The following is a 23113-nucleotide window of genomic DNA, read 5'->3' on the forward strand; positions in this document are numbered from 1 at the left end:
GTATAGACTCAAGGTGACACTTGCTGCCGTCACCTGCCTCAGACTGGACCCCCTTGCAGTCCTTCAGGACATCCAGCTACCTCCCCAGGGCTTGCCCACTGTCCACGCTGACTCTTCCAGTTTTCTCAGCCTGGTAGGAGCAGGGATGCCTTGTCTGAGTCTCTGAAAGGACCCGCTGCCTTCTAGTCAATTCCCCCTATCACTTTATAAGAAACACCACTCTGTGTTCTTACAACGCAATATTCTTAGTCCCAAATTATGGCCAAGCAAGTAAATAAAGGAGGGCCATGGGTTTATCCTTGGTCTGCCTCAATGATGTTGGCTGGTGTGTGTTACGGAATCTTTGCCAAGAAAAAAAGGACCAACAAATGGCTCCAGCACTTTTTAAACCTGATGAACTTAAGTCTGTCAGCGTGCGCCTAGCTCCGCAAATCAAGCAAGGTACCCTTGGGCGTCCCTCGTTCTTCCCTCTGGATCTCTTGGTGAATGGGATGGAAGCAGAACGCTGGGGTTATAGCGTAGTACAGACCAAGTTCCTGAGACAGTCCACAGCATGGTTATGGTTAAGAGTAGGGTCATGTCCTCACTGAAAGCTGAGAGCAAGGCAATTCCTTCTCATTTCTCCATTTTAGGAGAAGATGCTGTATAACGTGCGTGGTCTACCCAGCCAAAGGGGGAAGCGATCTCTGAAATGTTTTAATTTAGAAATACCAATGCTTACCCTTCTCGTTCAGTACTTTCCAGCATCAAATTTGCACTGTGGCACATTCTGGTAAAGATCAGTGAGAATGCATAGACATCAAGAGCTCACCGCCCTGCTAGGCATGAAACAAAACAAAACAAAACAAAAAACAACACAGTGCAAAAGCTGACTTGCAAACTTGGACGGGAAACACTGGCCTACCTGAAACCGAGGGGGCAAAATGTCCATAGTTACGTGACACTGATTTAAAATATACTACACTGACAGGACGGGCTATGTAATTCACAGAGTTCAGTGCAAAATGAAAGCGTGGGGCCCTGTTCACAAATTAAGAGTTTCAAGAGAACAGCCGCAGAGCTCTCAAACCAAGTGTAGAGCCCTTCTGAGCACAGGCCCTGCTCACTGAACTTGGTTTCCAAAAACACGGCTTTAAAAATACATTTCTAAAACCATTTGGCTACTCACTCTCCACGGCTTGTTAGCTTTCTCCTATTATAGCAAGAACAACACTATCTTCCTTACCATGTATTCTATTTCGCCCTCACCCTTTTAAACGGCTTGACTCTCTGACAGGGGATCTGGAACTAATTTACTCATTTAATCAAGAGGAGAAGAGCAGTTTTCCATCAAGGAACAGTCCGTTCCGCTTTGCTGCATGGCCCTCTGCCCAGTCTCCTCGACCCACCAGAAGGAGCCCTGAGGTGGGCACAAGGGCAGGAGGCCCAGCGGCGTCCTGCTCGAGGACCCCACGAAGGACAGCCAACCCAGACCTGAAGCTCAAACACTCGGAGGGCGGTTGGGGGCTGCAGCTGGGAAGTGGGCCAGGCCCCAGGCTCTGACTGCTCACTGGGAAGACTGGACGACAGTACCTCCCGAGCCCTGGGAAGCCACAAGTGCCCACATCAGATGGGGCAGCTGCGGGGTGTCCCAGACATTCCAAACAGATCATTATTCCCTCCGGAGAAACGGAACGCTTGAGAGGATACTGTTGTGTACTGCGGGGCGGGGGGAAGGTTTTGTCATTTGTTCATTTGTTGTTTTCTCTCCCCCCACCCCATTTTTCTCCTATTCAGGGAGTATAAACAACAGTATTGCAGTTTTCCCCAGGGGTGGGTGAAACGGGGTGCAAACACACAGGGTTAAAACACACACGCCCTCTTGAAATTTGGCCCAAATTACGAGGCAGTCCTGAGGCCAGCGGAGTCCATGTGGAAAAGCAGTGCCGGGCGAGGTTACGAGACGGGCTCTAGAGCTGGGGCCCAGGATTGGGTCCCAGCTGGACACGTTTTAGTTGTGACGGAGCAAGTTACTTCATGTCTATACCTCAGTCTCTGTAAAACGGGGGATGATGATTCCCCTGTTGGGCAGGGGGTTTTGTGGGACTGAGTTCATTTCTGAAAGTACTTATGACAGTGCTTGGAGCCAAGTAAACCGTCCTTTGCTATTATATTGGACTGGCATGGAAGGGAAAATCACATAAAGTTCTAAAGACAAATGAGCAACTTGGTACCTGTCAGTTTGCCGGCATTCTTTTTGTTACTCTCATCTGGTGTGCCTCCGGGAAAAACACACCCAGAGATTTATCTTTTCACTACGAAATTCTAGAATCTGCGCGGGATTCCACGGCCTGGGAGGCTCTTCGCTAATCACTGTTCTTACAGACCAGACACCGACACCCAGCAAAGTGCTGAAGGGTGTTTTCCTCAGCTGTTTGTGTTCAACTCTTTTCTTGAGAAATAGGCAATCATCTTTTCCCTTGTGGGATGTCCGTCTCTCTAAAGTCAACTGACGTTTTCATGCTATTAAAAAAATCTTTGCGTTCCCAATGCCTGTACTCCCAAGCACGTTTCCTAAAACCAAACCACCCACACAGCCACACCAACAAACTCGGGATTCTCATTTCAAGTCACCTCCGCATCCTCCAAGAGTCCAGCCCTCCTGCCTTCATCTCATTATCATATTGCTGAAGTGATGCTCATGAGCCTGAGGAGGCTTACGGAGCCCTCGTCTCCACTGCTGAGTCACAGAATCACCTCTGGAGGGGAGTCTGGCCTCAACAGTATCGATACAGAGCAAAACACGGGAGACCCTCTCTTTACTCCTTAGGTACGCCTTGCATTCTAGGGGAAAACACTAGCTATTGGCTTTCACAACTAAAATTTCCCTTTCATCTGACAATTTCCTATCTGTTAGGGTTCCTGGACTTTGCAGGTTCACCCTCTGGCTCACCAAAAAAAAAAAAAAAATTTTTTTTTAATTGACAGACTTTTTTTTTTTAAAGAACAGTTTTAGGTTTACAGAAAAATTGAGCAGAAAGTAAAGGTTTCATAGCGCCCCCCCCAATATGCAGTTCATGAACTTCTTATATTAGTGTGATACAGTCCTTGTAACGATAAGCCAATACTGATATTATTACCTAAAGTCTACAGTTTATTAGGGCTTACTCTTTGTGTCATGCAGTTCTATAGGTTTGGGCAAATGTATAATGACATCTATTCACCATCATAGAAGCATACAGAGTAGTAGTTCCACTGCCCTAAAAATCCCCTGTGCTCTCCCTACTCACCTCCCCCTGAACTCCTGGCAACCACTGACTTTTATTCTCTATAGTTTCATTTTTCCTAGACTGTTACATGCAGTTGACCCTTGAACAATTTCCTGATCCCCTGCAGAGCTGAAAAATCTGCATCTAACTTTTGACTCCCCCAAAGCTAACAGCTTACTGTTGACCAAAAGCCTTACCAATAAGGAAATATCTGATACATATTTTATATATTATATACTGTATTCTTAATAATAAATTTAAGCCAGAGAAAAGAAAAAACTAAGAAAATCCTAAGAGAGCACCAAAAACAAGAAGATACCTAGGAATAAACCTAACCACAGAGGTAAAAGATCTGTACTCCAAAAACTATAGAACACTTATGAAAGAAACTGAAGAGTACACAAAGCAATGGAAAAACATTCCATGCTCATGGACTGGAAGCACAAACATTGTTAAAATGTCTATACTACCCAAAGCAACCCACACATTTAATGCAATCCTTATAAAAATACTAATAGCATTTTTTACAGAGCTAGAACAAACAATCCTAAAATTTGCATGGAACCACAAAAGACCCCAGATAGCCAAAGCAATCCTAAAAAAGAAAAAAATAAAGCTGGAGGCATCACAAACCCGGATTTCAAGCTGCTTTACAAAGCTGTAGTCATCAAGACAGTATGATACTGGCACAAAAACAGACACATAGGTCAATGGAACAGAACAGAAAGCCCAGAAATGGACATGGAACTATATGGTCAACTAATCTTCAACAAAGCAAGAAAGAATATCCAATGGAAAAAAGACAGTCTCTTCAACAAATGGTGTTGGGAAAGCTGGATGGCAACATGAAGAATGAAATTAGACCACTTTCTTACACCATACACAAAAATAAATTCAACATGGATGAAAGGCCTAAATGTGAGACAGGAAACCATCAAAATCCTAGAGGAGAACACAGGCAGCAACCTCTTTGACCTCGGCCAGAGCAACTTCTTACTAGACACGTTTCTGGAGGCAGGGAAACAAAAACAAATATGAACTATGGAACTTCACCAAGATAAAATGCTTCTTCACAGTGAAGGAAACAATCAACAAAACTAAAAAGCAGCCTACGGAATGGGGAGAAAATATTTGCTAATGACATACCTGACAAAGGGTTAGTATCCAAAATCTATAAAGAACTTACCCAACTCAATACCCAAAAAAACTAATAATCCAGCTAAGAAATGGGCAGAAGACATGGATAGACACTTTTCCAAAGAAGACAATCGGATGGCTAACAGACACATGAAAAGATGCTCAACATCACCCATCACCCGGGAAATGAAAGTCAAAAAAAATGAGATACACCTGTCAGAATGACTAAAATTAACACAAGAAACAACAGGTGTTGGCAAGGATGCAGAGAAAGGGGAACCCTCTTGCATTGCCGGTGTGAATGCACACTGGTGCAGCCACTCTACCAAACAGTATGGACCGTCCTCAAAAAGCTAAAATAGAACTACCCTAGGACACTGCAATTCCACTACCAGGAATTTACCCAAGGGATACAAAAATAGAGATCTGAAGGGGTACATGCACCCCACTGTGGAGCTAAAGTATATTATGCTAATTGAAATAAGTCAGTCAGAAAAAGATAAATACCATACGATTTCACTCACATGTGGAATTTAACAACAACAACAACAACAAAAAACAACAGATGAGCATATGGGAAGGGGAGAAAAAAAGAGGGAAATAAACCATAGGTAACTCTTAACGATACAGAACAAATTGAGGGTCAATGGAGGGGGGTGGGTGGGAGATGAGCTAAAGGGATGACAGAGATTAAGGAGGGCACCTGTGATGAGCACTGGGGGTTGTATGTAAGTGATGAATCACTGAATTCTACTCCTGAAACCAATATTGCACTGCATGTTAACTAGAATTTAAATAAAAGTTAAAAAAAAAGAAAATCATAAGAGAAAATACATTTACAGTACTGTATAAAAAAAAAGCCACATATAAGTCAACCACCCAGTTCAAACCTGTGTTGTTCAAGGGTCAACTGTAGTTGGAATCACACAGATGTAGCCTTTTCAGGCTTTCTTTCACTTAGCAATATGTACTTAAGGTTCCTCATGCCCTTTAGTGCCTTAGTAAGCCTAGAACATTCTTATCTGCATGTTTACCAAGCTTCACAGGTGTGGTTAATTCCAACTCAAGTTTGAGAAACACGGCTTTTTTTTTTGTTTAGTTTTTTGGGGGTTTTTTTTGTTGTTTTTTTATTTTTACCCCACGGCTATTTTTTTTTTCAGTGAAGACATAACTCACATACCATATAATTCATGCATCTAAAGAACACAGATTTTTTTAGTATATTTACAGTTAGGCAACTATCACCACAATCAAGTTTAACACATTTTAATACCCACCCGCAAAAGACACTTGTACTCTGGCCATCCACTCCCTATCCTCTTATGCCCCAGCCCTAGGCAACCACTGATCTACTCTCTTCGCAGATTTGCCTCTTTGGGATATTTCACATAAATAGAATCAAACAGTAGGTTGCCCTTTGTGACTAGTTACCTTCACAAGTCAGCATGTTTTCAAAATTCATTCATATTGTAACATGTGTCAGTACTTCATTCCTTTTTATGTCTTGATCATATTCCATTGTATGCATTAGGACATTTTAAAAATCCACTCCTCAATCGATGGACATCTGGTTTTTCTCTACCTTTTGGCTATTCTGAATAATGCTTCTATGAATATTCATGTACAAGTTTTTATGGGGACATAAGTTTTCTTTTCTCTTGGTTATAGAGCTACGAGTATAATTGCTCAAGTGGTGGGGCACCTGGGTGGCTCAGTCAGTAGAGCGTCCGACTTCGGCTCAGGTTGTGATCTCGTGGTTTGTGGGTTCAAGCCCCACGTCGGGCTCTGTGCTGACAGTTCAGAGACTGGAGCCTGCTTCGGATTCTGTGTCTCCTTCTCTCTCTGCCCCACCCCCCACTTGCACTCTGTTTCTCAAAAATGAATAAACGTCAAAAAAAATTACAAAAAAAAGACAATTGCTCAAGTGGTAACTTTAACTTTGAAAAACTACTGGATTGTTTCCCATAGTAAGTACCATTTTACACTCCCACTAGCAGTGTAGGAGGGTTTCAATTTTTCCACAACTTCACCAACACTTGTTATGTCTTTTTAATACAGCGATCCACACGCATATAAAGTAGTATCATTATGGCTTTGACTGTATTTGCATTTTCCTGATGACTAATGATATTGAGCATCTTTTCATGTGTCTACTGGGTAGTTTGTGTATCTTCTGAGAAATGTTCTATCCAAATTTTTTATATTGTTTCTTTTTACTGTGTTTGTGAGAGTTCTTCATATATTCTAGATATAAGCCTCTTATTAAATATATGATTTTCAAACATTTTATACCTTTCTGTGGGTTGTATGTTCACTTTGTTGGTAATAATCTCTGAAGCACAAGTTTTTAATTTTGATGACACCCAATTTTTTCTTGATTGCCTACGCTTTCAGTATCATATATAAAGAAGCTATTGCTGGGGTGCCTGGGTGACTCAGTTGGTTGGGTGTCCAACTTCAGCTCAGGTCATGATCTCACACTTTGTGAGTTCGAACCCCACATCAGGCTCTGCTGTCAGTGTGGAGCCTGCTTTGGATCCTCTGTTCCCCTCTCTCTCTGCCCCTCCCTGCTCTCAAAAATAAACATTAAAAAAAAAGCAGCAGCTATTGCCAAATTCAGAGTCATAAAAATTTGCCCCTTTATTTTTTCTAAAGTGTAGCTAAATTACATGAAGGTCTATGACCCATTTTTGGTTAATTTTTGTGTATGATGGAAGACAGGGGTCCATAATCATTTTTAGCATGCAAATATCCCAACTTTCCCAGAACCACTTGTTAAAAAAAACTACTCTCTCTCCTCAATGAATTGTTTTGGCAACCTTGTCAAAATCAATTGATTGTAGATGTGAGTGTTTATTTCTGGACTCTCACTTCTATTCCACTGATCTTTATACCCATCCTTGTGCCAGGACTACATGGTCCTGATTAAAGTGGAAATCCTCCAACCGTTCTTTTTCGATTTTGTTTTGGCTATTCTGGGATCCTTAAATTTCCATCAATTGTAGAATCAGCTTCTCAGTTTTTGCAGAAAGACCAGCTGATAGCTGATAGGATTGTGTTGAATCTATGCTAGGAAGCACTGCTATGCTAATAAGTCTTCTGAGTCATAAAGATGCCATTACATCTAATTTTCTATTTATTTAGGTCTTAATTTTTTTTTTCAAAACTGCTTTATAGGTTTCAATGTAGAAGTGTTACACTTAAAAAATTTTTTTTTATTCCTAAATATTTTGGGAACAGAATTGTTTTTAAAGTTTCCTTTTCAGTTTGCTCATTGTTACTATACAGAAATAGAAGACTGATATACAAAAATTATATCCTTTGACTTTGCGGAACACATTAGTTCTAACAGTTTAACGAATTAGACTTTCTACATATTAAGATCACATCATAGGAGAACAGAGATCATTTTACTTCTTCCTTTCCAGTCTGCATGCCTTTTATTTTCTTGTCTAATTGCCCCGGCTAAAACTTCTGATGCAGTGCTGAGCAGAAGTGACAGGAACAGACATCTTCAGAGTGAAGGCATCCAGGCTCTCCTCATGGGGTACGATTCAACTTGTGTTTTTCTCTCTTTTTGTTCTTCCAGGCACTGGCTCTTTGTCTTACCTTGATTTGATTTGATTTGATTTGGTGAAATCCAGCTCACCCTTTGCGTTCTAGCTAAAATGTCCCTTTTTGGGTACCTCTTCCCTACACTTCCAGACTAGGCTCATAGTGCCATGCTCTTATCAGTATTATAAATACCTGTCAGCATCAGTCCCCCTCCTAACTTGCCCTCACCTTGTTCACAGATGTCTCCCCAGCAGAGACTGGCACACACATGGGGTGTGTGCTTGGCACACCAAGCAGCCTCACATATTGTGCTCTATTCCTTAGTTTGGTAGGAATGCTGTTCTACAAGTTCCATTTCTACCTCTGTCTCCACCTCAAAGACAAGCCCCTGCTTTATGCATCCTTACGCCCAGCACCTAACACAGAGCCTGGTACTCAGTAACCCTTAGTAACCTCCGTGAATCATTCTGAGGCTACCCAAAAAGGAATTTTTAAGAGCTGGATGCGATTTTTTGCCAAAACAACAGAAGGAAACATACCTTCAACTGGGCCAAGCTGATTGGTCACAGCAAATCTAAGTACTCCTTCCCCATCAGTGTACAAGGCAAAGACCCGGTCCACATTCAGCTGCTGGGTTTTGGGGATGGCCCGGTGTCTGGGGGCGTGCCTGCACGCCTGGTAAGTGATGTTCTGGTAGATGCGGTAGGACAGTGTTTGGTTGATGCCACCGAGGATGAGTGAGTAGTCTCTGGAACTTGTGGAGGTCACAGCTGCAACAGACATTATTCAGCCAAACCGGTCAATTTTGAAGATACCAGAGATTTTCATGTGGGGTAGATTTTTCTGCACAGTTTTTCATCTAATTCCTGGAGGGTGTTCCCTCGGGAAGTTCCTGAGTTAATATGGAAAACCTGCCCGACAATTCCAGGAATGTGAGTAGACACAAAGCCAACATGCAGAGGAGGAGGAAGGACGATCACTGCCATCATTACTAGCAAAGAATAAATTCTGCCACGATGTGCCAGCCACGCCAGATGCTCTACAAGCACTGCCTTGTTAGTACCTCACCCCAGCAGGGTGGCCTCTGCGATCACCGCCAGGGGGCCTTGCAGAGGTGAAGAGGTAGCCTATCACATACCAGCCTTGTGTATGTGACAGAGCTGGAACTGGGACACGAGGCAGCCCGACTCTCTACCCCAAGTTTTCATGTTCAAGATTGCACAGAGGTGACAGCTTCCAACTTAAGTCCGAAGAGTTCTGGACAAAGGGAAGGGACGTTATTTCAATCTGAATGCGGAGTTGGAAGCCCACACCAGTGTTCTGGCCATCAGCTGTTCTGTGCACGATCTGGGTTTCTCCTGCCCATTCTCCTCTGTTCACCCTCTGCCCAGCTTCCAACACTCACAACACAGAAGCAGGAAAGGCACGGCTCGGAGCAAACTGCTGTGCCGCAGGACGACTGCTGTGACTACGCCAGCGTCTTGCATTCAGGTGGTTTTACAGAACTCAGCACAATTTACACATAACAACCACGGAAGGTAGAGAGAAAAGGCGTTCTTCTGCTCATTCTCAAGATGAGAAAATAGGCGCTTAGGTGGCAAGTGACCTTAGCCCTCAGCTAGTTTAAACTACAAGTCCATGATGTGAATTCCTATCCTCTGACTCCAAACCTAGCATTAGTTGTACAACACTGCATAACACCTCATTTTATTTAAAAATTTTTTTTTTCACGTTTTTATTTATTTTTGAGACAGAGAGAGACAGAACATGAACGGGGGAGGGTCAGAGAGAGGGAGACACAGAATCTGAAACAGGCTCCGAGCTGTCAGCACAGAGCCCGACGCGGGGCTCGAACCCACGAACTGTGAGATCGTGACCTGAGCCGAAGTCGGACGCTTAACCGACTGAGCCACCCAGGCGCCCCAACACCTCATTTTAAAACGGGCTGAAACAATGTTACAGGACAAGTAAAAATTCCAATAGTCAATACTTTTCCGTGGCCCAGAGAGCACAGGTGGTTAAAAACGGTATATAATTATACAACCCTAACCCACCCCCAGAGACAAGGTTACCATTGATTCCATTATTATTTGAAAGTACTGGGATAGGAATGTTGGTATTCATTTGTGTAGCAGCCAACACTCCTCTCACTTATACTACATATTTAGTAAGAGCACTAAAATGATATTGAGCTCCTTTTATGTACCCCACACCATTCTAAGGACATCCCACATAAAAACTCATCATCCTCACAACTATCTTGGGAGATATGCACTCTCCCCATTTTATAGATGTCAAAACGGGTTACACATACCTGAGTCCGTGTAGTGGTAAAGCTCCTTGTAGGGCGCCATGTGGGCTGTGAAATTTGCTGGGATGTAAGGCACCTGGCCTTGAATGTTGGTCTTAATGCTCAGATAGTTCTCTGGGTCAAGTCCCTCGGCAGTTTGAGTGATGCGAACCCTCTCTTCCCCCGGATAGAAAATAACTTCCATGTCATGGGTAAAGGTGGCACCTGGAGAGGAAGAAAGACTTCAGCACAGAGCTAAGAAGGGGTGTTGCGCCTTCCAGTAACTATCACCGCTGTGAATTTCCTCATTCCTACTGCTGTTGGAGACGGCGCCTACGGAGATCATCTGATATCCAAGACTAAGTACCATCAGCTGCCGATTTCGTCAGTTCCCCCAAGTTTCTACTAAACAGTGTGGTTTCATCCTGCCTCATTTCACACTGCTTCTCTTTGTAACAGCTTGTTTTCCGTAAGAAACTACTAGGAACATCCTGACCTTTCTCTTTCTGAGGTTGCCAGACTTAGTAGAAAAACAAGCAAAAAAATCTTAGGACACCCAGTTAAATTTGAATTTCAGATAATATGTTTTTAGTATAATATGTCTTCTACAATATTTAGGGCATACTTTTACTAAGTTATTCACATAATTCATTGTTCACCTGAAATTCAAATGTGACGGAATATACTCCACCTACTTGTAACTCCAAACCTTGACGGAAAACAAGATAGCTCTGGAGGTGCGGGAAGAACTTTTCTCTCAGCACTTGATCTGTGATAAATCCAGTAGTAAACTGGCCTTTTCAGGTTGGGAGGAAAGAGCCAAAAAAAAAAGATCCTCTACACCACCTAAGGTGGTCCTTAGACCAGCATTTGCGTCTCCTGGAAGCTTGCTAGGAAAACAGAATCACAGACCCCAGCTCAGGTCCACAGAGCCAGAATCTGCCTTTTCACAAGGGCTACAGGTGATCTGTGTGCAGGTTAGAGTGTGAGAGGCAATCACCGGTCGGTACCATTATAGGTCAGAGTCGTGGGGGTGGGAGAGGAGGAAGTTTACTCACGAGCAAACTCCTCTCCAGATGCCCTGTAATCACCATTTGTGCATCTCTATTTGTCAGATCTGTGTGTAACAACTCAAGTAAACACAACCTAAGAAACAAGCTTGAAGCAATTCTGGTGAAAGGACATAAATGGTCCAAATGGAATCATCCCATTTCTCAGGATGACTTGGAGAACATGTGGAAGAAAACAGTCCCGTGAGACCAAACCAGGCCCAGCTACACACCTGTAGAAAACTGAGCAAACAGATCCTCTTTCACAGAATAAAAACCAAAGCTTGGTGGCCAGGAGCCATCAGCCCCCTCAAAGGGCACAGCTGCTCACCTGTGAGACGGAAGCCATTCTCCCAGCCTGGTTTTTCTAATGCAAAGAGCCAGCCAAACAGGCCTCCGATTGGCGTGAGCGGGAGAAGGGCTTGGGCCGCAGGCTGTGGGATGTGGCTGATGGCCGTGTAGGCTCTGCCGTCATTGCCCACGATGTAAGCATGTAGGTCCACGTCAGTGAAGTGGACGGGCGTGTGGCCCACGCGGAGGTGGCCACTCACTTTCCCGTTGACTCGATGCGGTACCCCTGAAAGACAGCAGATCCGGTCAACTGTGACCACGGTCCAGGTTGGGGATGGGTACCCAGAGAGTAATTCCGCTCACAATTCCCCAAACTCAGTCTTTTAGCCGTTTTCATGATTCCTAACCAACCCATTATCCATCTAAGTGCAAAACAGACCTGTCTTCGATTTATTTTCTCCCATCCACTCTCCCATCCACTCTGACTCTAATGAGCTGGCAAAAAGGAGGAAAGATTTCTGGCTAATCCTCAAATTGGGAAACCAGCCCAAATGCGCTCATTTCTCTCGATCAAGCACCTGCAAGTTGCCGGTGCTTTGATTCAGGCAGTCGGAGATTCGAGGTCCATAAGCAGAGTCACAGCGGCGGCTGGAAACAAGCAAGTGGCAAAAATCTGCACAGAGCAGCCCCCAGCCCCGTCAAGCCAGCATCTCTTACCTTCTGGCAGACAGTGCTTCCCATTTCCGTAAAACCTGGACTGGCAGTGGCAGCAAAAGCCAGTTGTGTAGTCAGTGCAGAAGGCGTGTGGGGAGCACTGTCCGTGGTTGCGTTCGCAGGTTTCCTTGTCGGCAGCATTATACGTGAAGACTGGAAAGTCAAAACAAATTCGCATTACAAGGACTAAGTGATTCCAGCATCGTTCCTGCCAAGCTTCATCGTGGACACCACATCTGCTCCATAAAATCAGTTTAGCTTGTAATAAACAAATGGGTTTTTGATGTTTAAGAGACAGGAACAACATTCAACCCAGGGGAATTAACTTGCTTTGTCTTCTGGCAAGAAGTACCACGGACTGCTCCCATCTGGTCTCACCGCAAAGCTGGTGAACTCCGGGGAGGCCGCAGCACTGTGGGGTGAGCGCAGAACACAAAAGCCAACCAGTAAGTACGCGTGAGGCCGAACTGTACAAAACTGCCATTTTGTGGGTCTAAAATGGTCAAATAGCAGCAATTTTATGTGACTCAACCTGAGAGTAACGACCTGGAGAGAGAGAGGAAGACTGAAAAGAGAAATAACAAATGTGGTCTTAGGTCCAAGCACTCTTTGCTTCTAGGGGATCCTGTACCTAAAGAGAATACCCTGCAGCTTGTCTCATCTGCCCAGAGAGGTAGGTTTTCTTCTGAGAGAGAAGGGCCTTAAAGAACACACCCACCCCTAAGGAGAATGTATGGAGAGGAAGGGAGGAGGGGGAAGGAGAGGATTCAGCTGTTAAATGCCCTGTGCCTTTGTGGGGTTTCTGGTGGTGGCTATGGCACAAGCGAGATTGCTATGCAGTGGGAGAGAGGGGGCCACGATTACAGCTCTTCTAGGAAACCACAGTGGACCAGTAGTGGCTCCTTCCATCTTCCACTTATTCTGCCCATTAAAAAAAGAGGGCCATCAGGGGCACCTGGGTGGCTCAGTCGGTTGGTTAAGCATCCCACTCTTGGTTTCGCCTCAGGTCATCATCTTATGGTTTGAGTTCGAGCCCCACGTCAAGCTCTGCGTTGGCAGTGCAGAGCCTGTTTGGGATTCTCTCTCTCTCCCTCTCGGTCCCTCCCCCCCACGCCCCCTCAAAACAAATAAACGTTAAAAAAAAAAGTGAGAAAGAAACAAAGGAATTGGAGCAGATTCTATTTCCATATAGGAAATGGCCAAGAGAGTGGGGTGTGGTTGGGGGGGGGGGGGAGCTAATAGAGAAGAGAGGGCTCTCTCCAGACACCAGGGATGATGTTAAGCCCGAGCGTGGCCACCAGGAGGCAAAGTGGCTGAGCACACCTGGCCTTCACATGGGGCGGGAGGGTTAGGATTTGGGCGGAGACTCAGGGAGCGCTGACAAGCAGGGACAGCACGGAACTCCAGCGCTGGACTCTGCCGCTGTGGGGTGCCAGCTCCGGAGGAAGACGGAGGAAGACTCCTAGGCAAACCTAGGTGGCAGCTGTGCTCCGGACCTAGGTCTGAGAAGGAGGAAACTGAAGGGTAAGGAAAAAATGGAAAGATTAACATGTGCACACTACTCCAGGGAAGAAGGGCAAACAAAGAAACCGAAGGAGGGGAGATGTACCCCAGGTAAGTAAACATAGCCAGGCAGAGAGTTGTATCCACAGGTAAAAAGAGAGCAAAGTTACCATTTAAATAGCCATTGCTCTATGGCAGATACCACTCTATGCATTTTTTTTTTAATTTTTTTTTTTTAACGTTTATTTGTTTTTGAGACGGAGAGAGACAGAGCATGAACAGGGGAGGGGCAGAGAGAGAGGGAGACACAGAATCTGAAGCAGGCTCCAGGCTCTGAGCTGTCAGCACAGAGCCCGACGCGGGGCTCAAACTCACGGACCGTGAGATCATGACCTGAGCCGAAGTCGGACGCTTAACCAACCTAGCCACCCAGGCGCCCCATCTATGTACTTTATTAACACCTTCAATTTGCACAAAAGCAGGGACTGTTTTGATCCCTGCTCTGCAGATAAACAAGCTAAAGATTAAAGTGAATTTCCTGAAGTCACACGGGCCATAGGACTTGAACCCTGGAGGTCTGGCCCCAGCTGGACTGCAGTGGAAGCCAAGTACATAGGCCATGAGAGCTGGGTTAAGGATCTGATCAGCTGCTTGGGGTTGATCAGCCTAGGCTTCAGCAAGTAAGATTTGAGGCACACGTTATAAATCGGGCCTGATGGAAGGAGAGCTGGGATGATCCGGACGGGGATTACGGTGTGTTGTGGGAAAGAGCACAGGTAAGAGGTGGCGGCAGCGGCAGGAGCATTAACTTCTGGGCCGTACTTGACCGCTGCTTACAGACTCTTGAGAAAGCAGCAGGCTGAGGGTTGGCAGAGCAGGTGACTGGACTCAAGTGAAATATCTGGGAACATGGTGAGAATGCAGTCAGTGACTCAAGACTTGGTATTAGGGCCTTGATGACACAGATGAGAAATTCCAGTTTGATAAACATAGACATTTAGGCATAATCCTGAACAGGGTGTTTTGTTTTTGTTTTTGTTTTTGTTTTTGACTAGGACAGGGACATAGAACTCACAAGCCCCTCCAAACTCCCCTCTCCCCACCCCGCCCCAAAATCTAGATTGGGTATTATAGAGGCTGCTGTGAAGAAAACGATGTCATCACCGTCCATTGATTTAAGAAGTTAGGACCCAGTTTGAGTAAAACAAAAAGTAACTTGTCAGCCTGGGTTTCTCTGGCTCCAAAGGTGACAGCTAAGTGTAAAGAAACAGTTCCTGGAGGGATTGGCACACTGGCAAGTGCTCAGGGCACGGCTGCCATCAGGACTCTCCTCTGGAACAAGGTGGGAGGGACACGGGGTGGGGGGGAGCGGCAGGAGGACCCCAACCTCTAGAACTCAACCTTGACTGTGGCTCAGGTGGCTCTGTGCAAACCACAGAAATGCTCTCTAAAATCAGGGTGACACCCCTTCTCATACCTCCATTGCCAGAAATCACATTTTTTCCTGAACGTACTTCAGAGGACCAAGGTAGAAAAGCAATGTGACGGGGCGCCTGGGTGGCGCAGTCAGTTAAGCGTCCGACTTCAGCCAGGTCACGATCTCGCGGTCCGTGAGTTCGAGCCCCGTGTCGGGCTCTGGGCTGATGGCTCAGAGCCTGGAGCCTGCTTCCGATTCTGCGTCTCCCTCTCTCTCTGCCCCTCCCCCGTTCATGCTCTGTCTCTCTCTGTCCCAAAAATAAATAAACGTTGAAAAAAAAAATTAAAAAAAAAAAAAAAAAAAGAAAAGCAATGTGACACAGGTCTAAAGAGTCGTCATATTCAGGTTAAATCGGGTAAAAATAAAACCAAACCCTAAACAGTGTTCTCCCGGATTAAAGAAAAAGCGGGTCTGTCTTGTATTCCCTCTCTTTCTCTGGTGAAGACTTGTTCTTGCACCCAATCCCTCTTACAAGAGTAGGTCGTCACACAGGGAGAGATGGGATGCAAGAGGACTGGAGATTTGGAGAGCTGAGGTTCATTAAACTAAAAAGCAAGGCGCAGGCATGGCTTTCCTATGGGTAAAAGGAGAGGTGCTCAGCAATGCAGCCAGCAACTTACAAAGGCAACTGTGCAAAAGTTTAACCAGACTGGCACACTGACTGCATTTTTCTTTTTTTTTTTTTTTAAGCTGATTTGTGAGTGCGAGTGGGGGAGGGGGCGGGGGCACCAGCTCTGAGATCATGACCCAAGCGAGACCCCAGCAGATACTAAGAGTCGAATGCTTAACTCACTGAGCCTCTCAGGCGCCCCCCAGACTGCATTTTTCTAAAAAAAATAATAATAATAATAATGGGTAGGGTCCCAAGAAAGGCCATTATGAGACAAACTATAATTAGGACGGGTTATTGGTAAACTGGTTCAGGGATATTTGTATGCAGTTTTTTTGGAGACTACTGCATTCACAGGATGGAGGTTATTGGGCCACAAATAGAAGCTCAGCCTTCCAGCCCCGTGACAGCTGCACAGGGAAAGAGGTGGAGTTCGCTCCCAAAAGGAGCAAACACAGGCTCCCCTTAGGATCCCTTCGTATGCCTGCCGTCACACAGGCGTGCACACAGATGCACACACTGGATACAGTATCAGCTTGTCAGGCCAAAGGTAAAGAAATGCCTGTTGCACTTTTTTTTCATGTATTAATTCAACACATAATGTGAGCACTCACTATGGGCCTGGCTCTGATCTAGGAATTAAGGATACAGCAGACAAACACGCCGTCCTGAAGCTTACATTCTTCTAGGCAGCACTGAACAAACAGCTCAAATACTTAGTACAGAGATGGTTGTTACGAGCTGTGCAGAATCTTAAGTCGGGGAAGGTCAAGAGGGCTGGGAGTGGGGGTGCGGACTTCGCTCTTTTAAACATCAGGATCAAGGAGGACCTTGGGAGAAGGTGACCTCTGGACAGAGGCCTGGAGGCAGGGGCACTGCAGGCAGGACACAAGGGGCACGTGGGAGGAACAGGGGCAATGAGAGAAGGCCGGGGAGGTACTGGCCAGTTGTCAAAGGGCCCCCATAGGAAGGAGCTGAGCTTTAGTCTGAGTGAGAAAGGGAGCCACTCGGGCATCTTGAGCAGGAGAGTGACAAGATCTGACCTGCCAATGAGCCAATGAGTGTGTGCCCTGGCAGCTGGAAGATCTGGTGGAGAGAAGGGCACAAACACGGAGTGTTTTGAAGATGGGGCCGACGGCGTTTGCTGATGGGTTGGATGGAGCGCAGAAAGGGAGAAGAAATGGGGAGAAGGTGAGAGGAAAGGCAGAAGCCCATGGTGACGTTCACACCTTGGTGAGCTGCCATCGCCTGAGACGGACTGTGGAAGGGCAGGTTTGTGAGGGATCCGCCTGAGACAGAGAGACTGTGGAAGGCCAGGTTTGTGAGGGATCTGTTCCAGCAACAGCTGGGAGGCATCGAGGAAGCTCTTTCCCCCTCCGACAGGACCCTCAGAGGGCACCATTCAACCACTCAGAAGGAGGGCTTTCTCCATGGATTGTGGGGAACCACTGCATCAGAATCATCTGAACCACTCCCCAGGTGGTTCTTGTGCCTGCTGAAGATGACCTTCAGGCCATTTGTAAACTTTCCATTTCTGAGCTCGAGGATGCTCATTAGCATAGTTAATGAATTTCAGCTGACAGCAGCTCCTGGGGGTGGCAGGATTTCAGGCAATGCCCTCCTATTGATTCCTGGCCAGGTAAGCAGCAGGACTCAGTGCTTACTGCCAGCTTGGGCCCAGATCCACCAGCCCAGAGGCTAAATCCCCTCCCTGATGAAGAGGCAGAACTGGATCTAGAAATAGGCTCCGACATGCAGCTATCTATCCAAGGCAAGAAAAGCCAGGCTTCTGGCCCATGCGCCTTCTCAAATTTCTAGGAGAATTGCAGATACATCCAAAGATGCTGAGCTGCTTGAAAGTATAGAATCAACGTCTGAATCCCAGCTGGATGAGATGTGCCATGAGTGTATCCCAAAACAAGTGACAATTTTCTTCTTCAGTGATCATTTATATGCCTCTTTACATCAGAGTTTTGAATGTATTTTCATCCACTTCTTCCTATTCTGGGGAAGAGATATTGTTTCCATTTTACAGATGAGAAACTGAGGCCCATGGAGGTGATATGATCTTCTGGCTCTAAATCCTATGTTCTTTCCACTACTTTGGAATCACCAGGGGACTTAGTTTAAAAATGCAGATTCTGGCTCAGAAGGTGGAGGAAGGGTGTGGAAATCGGCATTTTAAGCAAGGGCCCCAGATGAATCAGACGCTAGGGGACTAGAGACCACACTTGGAGAAATCATCTTCCGTGGCTTCTTCTCTCCTGCATTTACCCACAGGCTGTCTTCCAGACCCTCCTGGGACCCACTCTCTGCCTGGGCGCACCTGTCACAGAGAGTCAAAAACGTTAGGGACAAGTCGGCTGGCTTGTGCCCGGCACAGCAGGAGGGCAGAGGCCAGCCAGGTTTGAATGTGCTCAGTTTACAAAGGCTTTGTTAACATGAGGACTTTCAAATCTCATTTCTTCTTCCCCTTTAAGGCTTTTTCACTCTTCTCAGATCCTTCATGGAAAGAAAAGTGGGATGGGGATACATAAGAGAAGGAAAGGCACCTGCCAAAGTTCCTGAGATTCATCTTCATCGGGAGTTCTTCACAAAAATGGAAAACTTCTCTAAAAAAAAAAAAAAGAAAATTGAAAATAAGGGTGCCTGGGTGGCTCTGTTGGTTAAGCATCTGACTCTTGATTTCAGCTCAGGTCTTGATCTCAGGGTCATGAGTTCAAGCCTTGTGCCAGGCCCCACACTAGGCTCCCTGCTGGGCGTGAAGCCTAAATTTAAAAAAAAAAAAAAAAAAAAAAAAAAAAAGGAAAACTTCTCTGCTCTAGATTTGATCTGTCCTTCAGTCTTCATTCTGCCGGCAGCACGTAAACGCTGGTCTTCAGCCTTGGGCCTGCCCTCCTTCCCTAAGGGCTCTGGCCCAGCCGTGTGAAAGGTGGAAGGCGGCTGGCTCCAGGCAGATAGGACACAGAGGGGAAGGAGGACTTCCAGCAGGAGGCTGCCCCTGGCACCTAGAGTGACTTTTTTTTTTTTTTTTTTTTTTTTTTTTTTTTACTTTCAACAGCTTTTACTGCTCAAGAAAAGGACCCACATTTTCACTGCAGGAAAGATCTTCTTAAGTTTCCCTGCCTTGTAGAATGATTGACTAGTAAGAAAAACCACATCCAACTCCGTAATGAAAAACAGTGGTATAGGGGCACCTAGGTGGCTCAGTCAGTTGGGCGTCCGGCTGGGCTCAGGTCATGATCTTGCAGCTCGTGAGTTAGGCCTGGAGTCTGCTTCAGGTTCTGTGTCTCCCTCTCTCTCTGCCCCTCTCCCACTTGCGCTCTGCCTCTCTCTCAAAAATAAACATTAAAACAAAACAGTGGTATACTTTTCCCTCCAGTTTTCAGTTTGTTTTCTTCTGGGGTGTGTGTGTGCGTGTGTGTGTGTGTGTGTGTGTGTGTGTGTGTGTGTGTGTGATGCCATTGGGCACATAGTTATTAGGAGTCGAGGCGTGGGGGTCGGTATGGGCAGTGGTTTACATCCACTGTCATGACACCAGCAGGGGTCTCCACAGGTATGGGAAGCCTTTGTGCTCGCAGACCCTCAGCAACCTGGACATGTCCCTGGGAGAGATGCTGGAGGGGGAGGCAGAGCCTGCTCTGATTCATCCCAGGGTGGAAGCTGCGTGAGTAACACATTCCTGCAGCCTTTCCCAAAGCCAAAAGGAAGGTTGGACTAGAAGCCACAGGGAAATCCCTGTGGCACCCTGGGCTTTCCCGGCTCGACTGCCATGTAAGTGGGGACACCAGGATCCCATGGTGGAGTACGGATGGCTGAGGTTTCATCATGCAGACTGAGGCTAGATGAAGGTGCTCACAGCACCACCCCAGCAGGCACAGGAACACCTAAGAGCTCTGTAAGTCGTCGTGCCCACTACCCACCTCACAGTCAGTCCTGGTCCTGGTCCTGGTCAGCCGTAGTCCTTACCTCTCTCCCCCACCCCATCCACTCTCTTGCTTTCCATTTTCACGTGTCAGTCCTCTGTCCAGACCACTTCCCCAGTTGCCCTCTCTAAGCTCAGACTCTGATGCCATGGTCTGGCTCAAGGCCCTCTTCCTTCGCAAAGACTTCCCAGACTGCAGGGACGTGTGGGTCTGCCCTCCACTGTGTCACCTTAACAGCATGTGCCAATCCTTCCGTGGCTCCCTTCTCTCTTATTCAGACAAATCACTCAGTATTTCCAGGCTTCAACTTCTTCCTCTGTAACATGGGAAGAATGACAGTATCTCCACTTCACAGGGCAGTTTTGAAGACTGATCGTGACAGCACAAACTAAAGCAAGTTTCCACCTAGAGTCCCAGGGGGTATGTGACAAATGCCAGCCAAAAAGTCCACTAGTGCCTCGGTCAGAGCAGGGCGTGAGGCAGGCACTCGGGTAACTCTCTGCTCTGCCGACCAGCTCCTGGAGCTCCCTGCAGAAACAAGGCACCTTAGCTAGAAGATGCTTGCATTTCCATTATAGTGCTGGCTCTGTGGTCTCTGAAAATAGAACAAAGCAAACAATGCATTTGAGGCCAGAACTGGAGTGTGACTGGGGGGGAGGAGCGCCTGGGTGACTCTGTCGGTTAAGCATCCAACTTGATGGCACCTCAGGTCATGATCTCACGGCTCGTGAGTTGGAGCCCTGTGTCAGGCTCTGCGCTGATAGTGCAGAGCCTGCTTGGGATCCTCTCCCTCCTTTTGGGCCCCTCCCTCTCCCTCTCTCAAAATAAACAAATGAAAAAAAAAAAAAACAGAGCGTGATGGGGACATTCGTTGAGTGAGGTACACAGGTTCTGAAAAGAATCTAGGTTTCTCAACAAGAAGAAAAGTCTATAAAAAGAGTCTCTAAGGGAAAAAAAAATTTTGAAAAGAGAGGAAGAGATATTTGGGGGTTCTTTAAATCTTAATATTTTGGTTCGGCAAGATGACCTGTAAGTTTTAAAGGGGAAATTAAAAATGCACTGGGCATGGTGCTTGCCATACTCAATTCCAATCCTCACAGCCACTTCACAAGGTTTACATTTTCTCCATTTAATAGCTGAGGAAAACGAGGGCCAGAGTATATGTCTTAGCCCAAACCACACAGTAGAGCTGGGACTCAAGCTCAGGTCACCCAACACCCAAATCCATGCTCCCCCACTCGGTCAGTAGAAACAGCCAGGCAGGTGGCTCACGGCTGGGCACTTGCAGGCAACTTTCCGTGTGAGTCACTGCTTACCCCCCTCCACTAGCTATCCCAGCGGAAGTCCATTTCTGCTTGACGGACCTCTGGGGTGCCAATGTTTCCATTTGAAAAAAAAAAAAGTACCTACTAAGTGCACGTTTCTATAAACCACACAGTCTTCCTGAAGCCTGAAAATCCGAACTGATTTGCCCTCTCTGCTCTCAAGGTTTATCTGTGCTCTCTGAGGTTGCCGATTTTTTTTCTCCCCACGGTTCAAAAATTTCTAGTTAGGTATTTTTTTTTTCCTAAATGTCTCAGTGTACTAATCAGCTTTTTCATATGCATTTTGCCATTTCTAAGACGTCAGGAGTAGACGCCCTCCAGCAGCTGCTAAATACCATAGTTCGTGCCCCAGAAGGGTTATGGCTGCTGCCTCTGTTCTCTATATTCCTTAAGCCTCCTCCCCTCGCTCCAGCAAGCTCAACCTCTCACAGCTCAAAGCAGGCTAGGCAGCCCCTTTCTTCTTAACCCTTCAATCAATCACTTCCACAGATCGGCGTCTTAATATTCCAACCTCTTCCCAGGGCAGGAAATCACAAGTGAAAAGACCGTTTTAGGACTGCATCTTTACCTCCGAATTCCCTTTCCTAAAAATCTTTGATACGTGGCTTTAAATATTATGGAATTTTCACTGAAAAGTCTTCCAATAAAATTCACATCTTCCATTTGACAGAAAAGTGGCCCTTAGGCACAAATTGAGGCATAGTGACTTAACAAGCCCCTTGCCTAACCTCTAGCCAACCCCCGCCCACCTCATTCGTACTGCCTTAAATCTTCCATCATTAGTAAAAGCAGCCACCATTTATTAAGGATCAGGTAGTGCAGACACTGAGAACTTTGTTATCTCACATAGTCCCCTCAGCAAACTGAGGAGAAATCAGAGGCTTCAGGGTTTCATGAGCTGCCTCAGGTCACCCAGCAAGTGAGCGCGCAAGCAAGCAAGGCAGCTAGGATTCAAACCTAAGTCTGACACCAGTGTTCTCCCTCTAATCATTACACAATGCCACTTTTGTCACAAAATAGCTTCTTTCCTCCTAAAATAAGCACTTCTTTGAGCATGTCCTTCGAGATCGCTACCACAGCAGAAGAACCCAGAAGGCCCTCTGCTAGGTCAACACATTTTTACTACAAAAGGAATGGGAAACAGCAAAGGTGGGGCAGGGGGCAGGGCAGAGGTCCTGAAGAGTGCTTTCACCTCGGGCCTCTCGCCTCCTATTAGAGGTCAGATGAGCAGTCCCTGGAACTGGAATGAATTTGTGCTCGGTTTCCCACTCATGTGTTTACGTCCCTGACTGGGAAGAAAGAGCTGATGTGACAAGACTCTATTTGGAAGAGAAGGCAACATGGCTCCATGTCTGTATTAATTAACCACGGCCTCCTCTTGGCATTTCTTTCCTGGCCCCCTCACACTGGTCAGTGAGTCATAAAATGAGGACAAGACTGCAGGGAGGTGAATACCGCAGCCGCACAGCCATGAACCAGAAATGACAGGGCACAGGTGGTTAGCAACTTTCTTTCCCCAGGGGTCTCCCCTCCCACACACACCACCAATGCATCTCTAACTAAGGGGAGCACAAGCATTATCCCATAACAGAGCAAGAATCTGGAATGTGCGTCTGAGCCAGCACAACCAGCCACTTGAAACTAAAGCCTTCACCCCTCCGTCACTATAATGTATATGAAGCCTCAGAACACTTTACCTTTGCTGGACTTTTTTTTTTAATATTTATTTTTGAGAGAGACAGAAAGCGAGAGAGAGACACACACACAGACAGATGGTAAGCGGGGGAGGGGCAGAGAGCGAGGGAGACACAGAATCCGAAGCAGGCTCCAGGCTCCGAGCTGTCAGCGACGAGCCCGACGTGGGGCCCGAACTCACAAACTGCGAGATCATGACCTGAGCTGAAGTCGGATGCTCAACCGACTGACTGAGCCACCCAGGCACCTCACCTTTGCTGAACTTTCAAACTGAAACACTTCATTACACTATG

The 23113-nt window shown here is 46.3% G+C and overlaps 1 protein-coding gene across 1 annotated transcript in view; it reads right to left on the bottom strand.

Moving 5' to 3' along the window:
* NID2 (nidogen 2) overlaps nucleotides 1-23113 on the bottom strand; it is a 67934-nt gene that overhangs the window by 25472 nt on the left and 19349 nt on the right. Inside the window, exons 5-8 of the mRNA XM_023255688.2 lie at nucleotides 12288-12437; nucleotides 11611-11856; nucleotides 10255-10455; nucleotides 8480-8710 (exon numbers count right to left, since the gene is read on the bottom strand). Of these exons, the coding sequence (XP_023111456.2) occupies nucleotides 8480-8710; nucleotides 10255-10455; nucleotides 11611-11856; nucleotides 12288-12437 (828 nt within the window). The remainder of the gene's footprint in view (nucleotides 1-8479; nucleotides 8711-10254; nucleotides 10456-11610; nucleotides 11857-12287; nucleotides 12438-23113) is intronic.

The sequence above is a fragment of the Felis catus genome, chromosome B3 (assembly GCF_018350175.1).
Source record: "Felis catus isolate Fca126 chromosome B3, F.catus_Fca126_mat1.0, whole genome shotgun sequence".
Taxonomy (NCBI): Eukaryota; Metazoa; Chordata; class Mammalia; order Carnivora; family Felidae; genus Felis; species Felis catus.